The following is a 12,516-nucleotide window of genomic DNA, read 5'->3' as shown; positions in this document are numbered from 1 at the left end:
TATCCTTGGGTAAAGGGGATTCAAAAATGTTCAAATGAAGGGCCACATCCTCTTCCAAGGGGATATAATTAAGAAAAAGTAAAAAAAAAAAAAAATGGTTGGGGTCATTTAAAATCTTCTTATCAAGAGCCACTTGGCCAGAAAAGATGAAACTAACTTGAAAGCTTCCTTACAAAGTGTAGATTCAACTTTTTTCAAATCATGATCCCAGGGTTATCAAAGTTTTAAATGAGTAAAATCTGTAAAAATCTTCTGAAGAAGAACAGCAAAGCCATGATCAATCAAATTTATTTTGAAGCATCCCTAGTTAGTGTAGAATCAAGTTTGTTCAAATCATGACCCCCAGGGTAGGGTGTGGCCACAGTGGGCATCAAAGTTTTACATGGGTATAAATAGGAAAAAATCTTTAAAAATCTTCTTCTCAAGATCAGCAAAGCTATGATTGGTTATATTATGTGAAAGCATTTTCAGGTAATGTAGATTCAAGTTTTTTCAAGTTATGACCCCCAGGGGTAGGATGGAGACACAATGGGCTATCAAAGTTTTATATTTGTCAGGAAATACATAGGAAAATCTTTAAAAATTTTGTCCTCAAGAACAGCAAAGCCATGACTAGTCATATTTATATGGAAGCACCCTCAGGTAGTGTAGAATCAAGTTTGTTGAAATCATGACCCCCCGGGGATAGAGTGAGGCCACAATTGGTGATCAAAGTTTTACATAGAAAAACATAGGAAAAATCATTAAGCATCTTCTTCTCAAGAACAGAAAAGCCATGTTTAGTCATATTAATTTAGAGGCATCCTCAGATATCGTAAATTCATATTTGTTCAAATCATGACCCCTGGGAGAAGAGAGGGGCCACAACAGGGAATCAAAGTGTACAAAGGAATAAAAAGAATATATCCAAAAAAAAAATCTCAAGTTTGCTCAAATCACCCCCCTCTCCCAGACCACTTTTATATTTAAAACTTTAGATTTAGATTTCTACTTTGTTTCTAGCAAAAGTGCTCAAGAGAGTGATGTGGCTCATAGGCCTCTTATTTTAATATTCATGGTCATTGAAATCGTGTTCATTATAATTTGATTTCTGTAGAAGTCATTGAACTTTGACAGTATCAAACAAGAGAAGTCTATATCAAATTGTCTTCTTGCTATGTTTAAACATAGGTCATAATAACTAAAATATTAAATGGCAATATCTTGAGAGCTTATTTATAACCAGCAGAGTCCCAGTAATAAACTGACAGATCTAGCAGGCAAGTCCTCTTTGTCTTCTGGAGATTGATGAAAGTTTTCTGACAAACATTCATCCCACTTTGTGGAAGGGTGTGAAGCTTTAAAGCTTTATTTGGAATAGTGAATTAATCACTTTCTTTGGAATGGTCTCATTTGGCTACTTGAGTCCTCATTGGAGCAAAGAGAAGCAAATTAATTGTTTTAAGATAATGACCAGTTGATTTATTATTTTTCATTTGATTCTATTTTATATATTCCTGTCTCTTTGAATATGACTGAATGCAGTCTGATAATAAAGAGAAATTTATTTGATTTTCAGAACTATGACACAAGTGAATCCAAGCTACGCAGAGAATTTGAAGTATATGGGCCAATTAGAAAGGTAAGTCACTTATCCATATTGCATTTTGCACAAAAGAATACAAACCAGATGCTCCAGACTTTCAAAGTTGCTGTTGAACATTTGAAAAAAATTGGTGCAAGAATGGACACAGCTAGCATATAATTTTTAAAAGTGGGCACAGGACAAAGATTTAAAATATGGTCAAAGGACATTGCCAGAGATATTAAAATGTAGTTAAAAAAATTGTAGTGCTTGTAAATTCTGTGAACTACCACCAACCTTAAAGGCTTGTGGTTAAAAAGTTTGCCTTGGTTACAGACTAGCTGGTTTTCATTCCTTGTAGCATTACTTTTTTACTTTAAAAGGGTAAAATATTATTAACAATTATCATTGAGTTTCACAGCATCTAAGTACTCTGTATTTTTTTTCCTGATAGAAACTAGTTGTGTACCCCTCTAAATCTTTGAACTGTGTTTTGAATTTCTTGCAGTGTTTTTAACTGGTTTGTTTTGGTAACATCTGCCTTTACCACAACTTTGATTGAATCAAAGAGTAAAAAATGTTGAACACAAATTCATATTTTCTGGGATAAGATGCATTAATCCCTCATTGTTGTGAATTTTTTGAGAGCATTCCATGGCCAAAAGAACAGTCTGTATGTTCTACAAACATGGTATGGCAATTTCAGAACCTCTAAGAAAAGTTTTGTTTGTTTGTTTGTTTAACGTCCCTTTCGAGAATTTTTCTCTCATGTTGAGACCCCACCACTTGCCGGTGGAGAATTGCAATTTTTTTACCTATACTCGGCACTCGGGGGTCATTGAGCAGTAAGGGATCTTTTTCGTGCCAGCACCTACTGCAACACGGGACCTCGGTTTATACAGTCTCATCCGAAGGAAAGGTCTCCACATCCCACAGTGGGATTCGAACCCTCGACATAAGGATCAACTCCTTACTCTGTGACTCCAGAGCAAACACTCTAACCACTGCTCCAAGCGGGTGACTCTAAGAAAGGTAATGAAACTCCAGAGTCCCTGATATTTTTCCAATCAGTTTCTTTAAAATAGGCATATGAACAATACTAATGGGTCCATATATACCCAAGTATTGTTTTTTGCAGTTGCTGGGAGAGTGACCATTTAAAGCAGAAAATAGTGCTTTGTCTGCTCTGCATAGACCTACTATATAGTCCAGAAAATACTTGCTCATCAATTCAGATATTCGAAGTTGATTTCTGTCAGTGACAGCATTTTATTTGTGTCTTATTTTTGACATTTGTTATCATGAAAGGTTATTCACTTAAGTTCATCTGGAGTTTAAAAATATTGCATTGTTTTGATACCATGTCCAACTTTATTGCAAAGTGTTGTAGAATTTGCTTTAAATAAATACTCCTTATCTCCTGTGGAGTAATTACAGAATTGAAGGTTTTCAGACTCCAGTGCAATCCTATCGACAAGTGTGAGGTAGTGAAATTACAAACCCTGCTAAAATTATAGGTGCCAGAGTCTGATAGCAAATAAAGTTACATACCACAGAGCATATTGCCATCAGTATTTCTCTTGTCTAGAGGGGGGCTTATAAAAAGTACACATAGCCCCAGATGAAACAATTAATTTAAATTTCTTATTTTGTTTTATATTCATGATTTTTTTTTCATCTACAATTTAGCTTTATGTTCTTGTTTTCATAAGAAACAAATTCATTGTGGCATCATTATTTTTTTTGGCTTCATTATTTTTTACAAGCATGTCTCTTAATGAAAGCTGACTGCAGAAGAACCAGGAGAATATAAGAATAAGAAATAAACTAATTTGTCGACTATTTTGATGGAGGAGATTATTTGTCATGACCACAGTGGAATGTCCTCTCGCTGAAGTGCATATTCTTCCATTCAGATGAAAAGTACATGTTTCTTTTCAACATATAACCCACCTTTTGTATCTTTATCATTTTGCTGCCAAAAAGGATAAAAATACTTTTTATCAATGTTTAGACAAGATATATCGGTTGAAAAAAAAATAGGAAAGAGGAAAAAAAGAAGTTGCAAGAGAAAAAAAAAAGCTAGAGGGCATTTGGTAGCCTCAGTAGAGAAAGATGTTGTGCAGATGTTCTGTAGCAGCCGTAATTTTCTTTTCCTCCCCCCACCCACACCTTCTAATCAGATGGAAGATTAACTGTGGAAAGAAGCTTGTCAGTTTGACAGTTTTTCTCTTAAACTTATATTAACCAGAATTTCCTCTACTACTTTAGTAATGCTTCTTGGTTTTCATTTTGATTCGCAACAGAACAGATTACATTAAATAGTTCATCACTATGGCAGGTGATTTGAACATCACTTTAAATAGTTTTAAGAGAACAACTTCCTTAAAATTAGATTATTTCTACCTCTTTAAGAGATCTATAGACAAGATTTTTTCCAAATGTTAAAATGCACCTATAAAACATCTATAAAGCTGTGATTTTTGGATAGCATTTTTCGATAACATACAAGTCATTATTAAAGTTATAGATAAACCACAAGAGTGGGTAGGCAGGAGAACTCTACTAGTTGTAGTATTCTCTATTGAGAAGTTGATGGCTCGTTTTAATACTCCCCCTCAAAACTTCTCAATAGAGAATACTAGTTGTAGTACAAGTCTTGGTGGGATAAAGAGGATTTTGACCTGCCCGTTTTATTCTTGTCAGGCTATTAAAATTTCTTGAAAGGAAATTATAACTGTTGCTCAAGCAGTTAATTATCTAAATTGGTGCAACATTTGTTAATATGGGAAAACCCTGAAAATTTCAGACATCACTTCTCCTTTAAATGTCAGATAGAGTAAATACAGTGTAATATGAAGCTTATTATCAGGGAAATATGGTAATGTCAAATGGCAACTCCCACACTTATTTTCATTGTTCTGGACACTACATACAAACTGTGGACAATTATGATTAGTATCATAAGTTGGAAAGGGGGTTAAAAAAAGGGGAGAGAAAAAGCGAAGGAAAAACTAACCTCTTCAGAACCCCAAAACCATATGGACACACGGTTTGTATGCATCAGAAAGGCATTCCAAGAAAATTGGCTCAAATTCCAGTCCCCGAACCATTTGAGAGTTTCCACAAAATGACTGTGACTGTTCATGTACAGAGTTTCTGCAAAGCACAGATTTGACAACAGATAAAAACTGTTGCTATGACGACAAAATGGGACAACACCTGAATGTAGTTCTTCAAGTCTTGGCCATCATGTTTGGATCCAGTGACAAACTTTTTTTTTTCTTTTTCAAGGAAAAAAATTTCTCATATTCCAAGGGCAGGATCTTCAATAGTTAATTAATATTTCGTTCAAGTGCTCATAGTAGCTGGAAATAAGATGGTTGAAACCCTTCACTGGTGGTAATGATATCCCAGAAATTCAAGAACAACCATAAATATTCCAAAATAGAATCAAGATGTTTGGGGAAACTACAAAAAAACAGGTGAAAACAAAAGTTTGGTTGTCTTGCTTTTTCTGCCTTGATCCTCGGTGGTTGCAGGAGTTTTTGTTGGTGAGCCCAAACCATAAGATTAGAATCCTCTTCAAAACATAGACTATCGGTATCTCAAGAAAAATTTATTCCGCATTTGAACTCTATTGATAGACACATTTAAGCTTCAGTACAAAAAAAATAAGATCAGACGATGATTAAAAGGTATTCCTCGCTTTGTTCCTATGCCTGCTTTTTCCTTACAACCGAATGACGCTAAACAGAAAGGAAGAAAAGTCACTTTTAACCAGGGGAGGCAGTGATGATTAGCAAGGTTGTATGCAATGTTTGTCTGCTAAATTTGAAGCCCTGAAATTGGAAAGAGTTGGGTGCACTCTATTTTCCCTGGTCATGCCTGAAATTCCTACAGAGCTGATTAGGATCCCAGTCATTATTTATATTTTCTGATTATATTCTAACGAGAGAAAATTGATGAGCAAATAGACAAATCCCTAAAAATAAGTGAAGAGATCAAAAACTTGATGTTGATCTGTACTTTTCTTTAATCTGATTAACGATTTTTCGATGATAGTTGGGTTTGAGTCTATAAAACACTCAATAGGCATGACCTGCCATTATTAATTAGGAGGAGATGAGAGAATCAGAACCATTGACAGTTGTGAGGATGCTGAGAATAACTTGTCTGAAATTCTGCCGTGGTTCTTAGACAAGACACACACAAGAAGTACAGTTAGTGCCACAAGTTAGTGTTTTGGGGGGAGAGAGACAAAATTAATGGCAAATATGTGAAATGGTGTGGTGAACTTGACAGTCATTTATCATGATTTCCTTGGGATCATCCATCAGTGATTATAGAAAACAAATACATGTGTTAGGTTAAATGACTCCTCTAGTGTTATTTTGATCCTAACTTCGATCTGTGGTATTCTTTGTTACAAGGTCAAGTAGACCCGTTGAGGTATTCCTTTACAGAATCAATAATGATAAATGGGCTTGAGTTGATTATCAGGGATTGGATGGCAGTATTATTTCTGATTTTTATTAGCTTAATAACTAGTTTATGCATACTGTTATCTGTTAAGACTTTAATTTCAAAAGAAGCCTATTATCTCGATAAAAGTAAAGGGAATTTAAAGTAAAGTGTATATCGTGTAAACTAAATTGGAAAAATATCTTTCTACATCAAAGAGTATGTTCAAGAGAGCTTTGAATGTTTTGTTTCTTGACATTCTTGATATAATTTGTGCCTTTGCTTGCAAATGTCAACTAAGAGGGGTAATAGAGACAGATATTTTGATGTGTTGGATATATACGACCATCCTCCTCCATTAAGATAAGTAATGTTACCACAGTAGGATATTTGAAATCTGGAATGAAAGTACAAGAACTGAGTTGTAATGAGCAGCACATGCAGAAACACAATGAACCGATTTTTTGGGCCTGTGAAAGCACTTTTAAGTTGGTGTTTGAGTCTCTTTGTTGAGATTCCAAGACAAGGGAGTGATAGGTAATTTGTTGTGTACATAATTCGACTGTACCTCATCAAACAAGAGAAGAGCACAGATCTGCTCTGTTAAACAAACAATATGTGTACAGATTTTTTTTCTCTGTTAATGTTGGAGAAGGATGGAGGTGGTTGTTGTTGGGGGGGGGGGGGGCATATTCTCTGTGTGAATGTGCAAAATATTAGTAGCATATAATAATCTGGCCAAAACCTGGACAACACAGTGCCATGTTTGTGACTGTTTACCAAAATGCCAACTAATGTGGAATCATCATTTTTCCTGGGGGACTGTGATGTTTTTGGACTTCATGGTTCACACTTACCCACAAATTTACATCCCAAACAATGAACAATTTATCAATAATTTACTTCATTGAATCTTCTGTATAAATACAAATATACCTACAAAATTAAGTCCCAATGAACCAACAAAATTTTTATTTTTCCCACAAACATTGACCCCTCCATGAATAAAAATGATTCCATATTAAGTAAATAATTTGTATTTTCCTTCTGACCAGCTCTTGAAAATTTAAATTTGGGTAGAAGTTTAGTCATCAGCCCAATGTTATGGGTAAAGGGAAAAAAATGGAGGAAAAGTCAGTGTATTGAGATAGATGAATTTTGTTTCTTTTTTCAGATTTCCCTGTTGTCTGACAAATCTTCAGGAAAACCAAGAGGATATGCATTTATAGAGTTTGAACATGAAAGGGACATGCATTGTAAGTAGCAATTTCCATGGTAACAAGCTACTTCCTGTCAGAGGTCTTCTGGGAAATTTTGGCAGATTGATTATGGATCTGTATTTTAAAACATTCCCCAACAGACTTCAGTCAGTGTTGTGGTTTTAAAAAAAAATTATGTTTCTGAAAAAAGCCAGGGACACGCTACGTTATCAAAAAATTTGTACTCTTTGGAGTCCATACCATAAGCATCAAAAGCAGGGCTGGTAGCTTAGCTGTAGGCACTAAAATCTTTTTACTGTTAACTCTGACATTAAGCAAACTCTTGGAAGTAAACAACTCTCAAAAGTTACTGCTTGTGTTTCCTCCTTGTCTGCACAACTGATATAAACTCCTCAATGATTTATTGGGTGTCAGGAATGTTTTATCACAAGTGTTACTTAAGATTAGATAAAAGATCTCTATCAAGTTTTCTCAAGTTAGCACACACAAAAAAATACCAGAATAAAGACTTTTCATTAGACATTAAACTCATAAGTACATTTTTTGTGCGCAGAAGTTAGGCTTAGTTACATGTTAAATAGTATTCCTTTCTAGAGAAGCAAACAGGTGTCTTCATCTTAGAATGGGTTATAAAACAAATGGACTTAATGATGCTCTCTTAAATATCATTATTGTTATTGTATATACATGTATAATGTTTGTGTTTCATGTCTTTTCATGGTAAGTATTGTGGCTTAAAAAATTTTGTTTTTATATATATATTTTACATAGAATATTTATCACATCCATAGCAAAAAAAAAAGATTTGCTGTAATCTGCAAAAGAAAACAAAAATCCTTGGCATTCTAACCAATGTCTCTTATTTCTCCTTCAGAATGAGAGAACAGAAGGGGGTTACATATTGACCCTTCTTGTTCGATTCACCCAATCTGACTGTGAGAAATTAATTGCTGGCCATTGATAGGTTTGTATGGGAGTGGTAAGACAAATGATTTGTCCCCAAGCCCAGTACAATATCTAGCCAAATGTTGACTTTAAGAATTGCATTAAAGTCTTTAGGGTGCATGGAGTTTTATTTCAAAATAAAAATGAAAAACTTCCAACAAAATGATAAAATTAGCTGTAATTTAAAGAAAATCAAACCAAAATATATTTTGAATTTGAGGCATCTAGTTTCAAAATTAAGTCAAAATCATAATAGTCCCCTATTTCTGTCCCCACCTAGATGCACTCAATATTGTTTTTAATGGGGAAGGTAAGCCATTAAATTTCTATATTCTTGAAAATAAAAATATTTTTTAAAAAGATCAGGTAAGAAAATTCTAAATTTAAAAAAAAATCAGGTAAGAAAAAAAATGTAAAATTCAGGTAAGATTTGATGGAGTTTGCCAACCATGGCAAGATGGCATGTCTCCATGTCAGCCATTTGGGGTACAATGCAGAAAAACCATCCCTTTAGATCGGGAAGAGTTTTACAGAAAGTAGCGTAAGTGACCAGGTATTTTCTGAATTGACAAAATTTTTTGGATGTTTATTATTCTGATTATAGATGTTGTGAAAAAAATCAAGTAGATTTTTGAATTATCAAAAATTTCAAATTTTTTCTTCCAAAATTTTTTTTTTTTTCAAAATTTTTGAAATTATCCTCCCTGGGTAGGTATCCATTATCCCCCCTTGATAGGACTTTTGGCCACTTTCCATTTGCAACAAATGTTGCTATCATTGTACGTGAAAATTTACTTTGCAGGTCCAGTTCTGACAAGGTGATAAATGACAGTGATTTTCTCTACACTACATGATGAGAGGGAATATGTACCTTGAATTATATATACCTTCTAAAGAAAAAAGACCCAAACAAAACAGAAATTTAAACATTGCTGTACAGAAAATCACTGTTTAGCATTTGTTTAACTGTAGTATATTTTTCCAGTTTCAGCTGTTGCCAATTTATGTCATATTACAGCTCTGCAATCCAAGAATATGCAAAAGTTATGATTAATATTTAACCACTGCTAAAAGTGTAGATTGAAATAGAACAGCATCTACACACTCAAATTTCAAAACGCAGTTGAAAGGATGTAGTAAAATACAGTTCATTAAGAGGGATTTGAATTATTTACAAGTTGTTTCAAATTAAATAGGTCAAGGTTATTTTGTCTGCCTATTTAACATGTAAACAATTAAATAAGCTGTTGGACTGCCAGTGTGAATTTAGTAATTTCTAGGGTATTAACTGAGTTTATAGCTGCAGAGAGTAGGATGTGTATTTATCTTGTATCATGCCTGGATTGCATAGGTGTGATTTGATATGTAATTACGATAAGCCTTTGGTATAAAGTAGTGAGCTGTAGAAATATATCAGTTAAGATGATTTGAAACTTCTTTAATTTAGCGGCATACAAACATGCAGATGGTAAGAAAATTGACGGACGGCGTGTTCTGGTGGATGTGGAACGAGGGAGGACAGTGAAAGGCTGGAGACCAAGACGATTAGGTGTGTAGTAGAAAGTGACAAGAAAATAAGTATTCCACTTAACACACCCCTAGTGATTACATGACATGATTATGTGTGTAGTAGAAAGTGATAAGAAAACAAGTATTCCACTTCAAAAACCACCCCTAGTGATTGCATTTAAAACTGAATTTTTTTTCTTCAAAAAATTGAAAATAAATTATTGCAACCTGTCTGCTGTATTCTAAAAAGCAGCAATGTTTCACAGGAGAATTAGGAATCCTCTGATTAGTTGAAATAAAAAACTTTGCATGACACCTACCTTCTTTGAAATCATAAACATGCCCACGGACTGACTCATTTTCTCGCACGTTTGACAAAATTCCTGTAATTGAATTCAATTCCAGTTGCATGAAGAACAGTTATTTACCCATTGTAACTTGAACAATTTCATCTTTCTTTAATACAGCATGTTGGAATTTGATCAAATGAAAAATGTCTTCATTTCTCAATCACACTATGTGCAAACAAAGTGCAGATAGCTTTGAAGGAGAAAGCATGCATGCTTTCATGTTAGAATGAATTTTCGACATCCCTTGTAAGATTATGAGGAGATTTGATATTTTATTATGACGTTAAACATTTATTTCACTGTCGGCCAAATCGGCCCCATTCTGTATCATTTTAGTACTCCAATTGTCAAGCTTCAGAGAATGTTCCAAGAAATCTGGGGGGATTTTTCCTGGTCAAACAATCTGCCCCAAATCCTTTGGTACTTCATAAGATGCACTTCTGGTCTCCAAATAGAACTTGTTTGGTAAATTTTTGGGAGAGATCCATTCCTCTTCATTAAATCTTGTCTTCATTTTAACTAGGTATCAGTTTTTGATATCTTCTGGAAATATGTTACTGTCCAGTGATGGAGCTTCATTTTTTTTCTCCAAACTGATTAATCTTTTGTGTTTAACCCAGGATCAATTTGGCTGTGTGAATAAAAGAGTATTCCCCAGACAATTTCCTCTTTTCAAATCCCAACAAATAAGAAAATTGAGGTGTCTTCCAATTTGGGAAGAAATGGGAAAGAGGATGCTGAAAACCAGTGATGTGATCTTGTTGTAGAATCGGGGGTTTTCTGTTGCTCACATAATATGAAGCTTGAGCAATTGACAAGATGTATGTTAACTCTTAACATTGGTTAATTTTACAAGATCTATTTTAGTAGATGCAAAAACTCAGTTGTAGACAACATAAATCTGAGAAAGCTCGGTAAACATTTGACAGACTCTATTTCCAAGCTGCTTACACTTGAATGACGCAACAAATCAAATCGTCTGATAATGTACATGATTTTTTTTAATTGTGAAAAATCTTGTTTTGCAGATTATGTTCTTATTTAACTTGACAGATTGATGATTAAATTCAATGGCTAAACATGGAATTGTTATTTTCCCCTTGTAGATGAGATAATTTTATATTTATTTAATCATCCTCAACAAGATCTGTGTTTCTGTTTTGACCCTCCTTGACATTGTAGCACATGCCAACTTTCTCTACATCACAAGTTGAAAGCTTTCTAAATTTTGGTATGAGCACAATTAAAAAAGTGTTTAATGAAATATGCCTTCTCTAGACTTGACCTATATAAAAGTCAGCTAATTCTTTTCCTCAAGGGAGCAGAGTATTAAGTTTTGATTTCTATGTCCTTATAACAATTTGACCCAGTGGCCTAGTGACCTTTTGTCACATAACTATTCATCAGTGGTGCCAAATATAATTTACGAATAGTAAGAGGGTGAAAATACACAAGGTATTACTTACATCATTGTGATTGCTAGACGATACTGCCATTGAAGTGAAAAATAGTAAAAACAGATGCATAATTTGCACAGTTCTGGCCAGGCTATCACACTGTTTATTGGACCTGTCAATCATTATCAGACCTTACATTTTACATAACAATTTGACAGTGAATTATAGCGTGTTTTGGATGCTTTCCTATCCAATAATGTATCGTAAATAGTTCTAAGGAAGACTTCTGTCTCCCGTATGATAAAAATTATTAGCTATATTAGTTTTACAAAATATATTTGTTGCATATACCATATATATATTTATTTTTGAAATATTGAAATTTTTTATTGATCTGAATCGTTTTAAATCATGTGGTTTATTGTTTTCTTGGGAGGATGTGTTAAATGTATTGTTAATTGTAATGATGGCTGTTTAAGTAGTGACATTTTCTCTTGCAGGAGGTGGATTAGGAGGAACCAGGAAAGGGGGACCAGATGAAAACACTCGATTTTCGGGAAGAGATGAGTTCAGGTATGATAAAAATCATGTACCCGGGTATGAATAAAGTCATCAGTAATGAATAATTAAATGATTTATGATAGTATTTTGAAGTACAGTTGAACTTTGGTATATCGAACACTGATATCTCGAATACCGATTTAGAAGTCCCAACCACTTATTTTTTAAGTATTTTACCCTTGATATCTCGATCATCATCGGATATCTCGAAGTTTTTTCTCGGTTCCATCGAGTTCGAGACAAGGTTTGACTGTATATTATTTAATCAAAGTACCAATAAATGCTGACTTTTAACTTTGACCTTTGTAGTAGCTCCTATCGAGATCGCACTGGCCGAGAGGAATCTCCCAGTAGGGATCGTCGACGACGCAGTCGTAGTCGAGAGAGACGAAGAAGTCGTAGCAGGGAGAGGAGGAGAAGCAGGAGCCGAGAGAGGGCAGAACGAGAGCGCCCTAGGAGAGAGGAGCAAGGTGAGATAACTAAATAAATGGCTTGCCTTTGTAAGT

At 34.3% G+C, this 12,516-nt stretch overlaps 2 protein-coding genes across 2 annotated transcripts in view; one reads left to right on the top strand and one right to left on the bottom strand.

The window, feature by feature from the left end:
* The window catches only part of LOC133184202 (potassium voltage-gated channel subfamily A member 1-like), a 62,266-nt gene extending 57,151 nt beyond the window's left edge, over positions 1-5,115 (bottom strand). The window contains exon 1 of the mRNA XM_061319142.1: positions 4,584-5,115. Coding sequence (XP_061175126.1) covers positions 4,584-4,712 — 129 coding nt within the window. The 5' untranslated portion in view covers positions 4,713-5,115. The remainder of the gene's footprint in view (positions 1-4,583) is intronic.
* The window catches only part of LOC133184214 (U1 small nuclear ribonucleoprotein 70 kDa-like), a 40,625-nt gene that overhangs the window by 27,145 nt on the left and 964 nt on the right, over positions 1-12,516 (top strand). The window contains exons 5-9 of the mRNA XM_061319174.1: positions 1,559-1,621; positions 7,203-7,284; positions 9,641-9,742; positions 11,950-12,022; positions 12,320-12,480. Of these exons, the coding sequence (XP_061175158.1) occupies positions 1,559-1,621; positions 7,203-7,284; positions 9,641-9,742; positions 11,950-12,022; positions 12,320-12,480 (481 nt within the window). The remainder of the gene's footprint in view (positions 1-1,558; positions 1,622-7,202; positions 7,285-9,640; positions 9,743-11,949; positions 12,023-12,319; positions 12,481-12,516) is intronic.

This window comes from Saccostrea echinata, unplaced genomic scaffold (genome assembly GCF_033153115.1).
Source record: "Saccostrea echinata isolate AGI-Se365-2 ecotype Australia unplaced genomic scaffold, CSIRO_AGI_Sech_v1 ptg000001l, whole genome shotgun sequence".
Lineage (NCBI taxonomy): Eukaryota > Metazoa > Mollusca > Bivalvia > Ostreida > Ostreidae > Saccostrea > Saccostrea echinata.
Note: the sequence above shows the minus strand (reverse complement) of the source record. Positions and strands in the feature narration are given on the sequence as shown.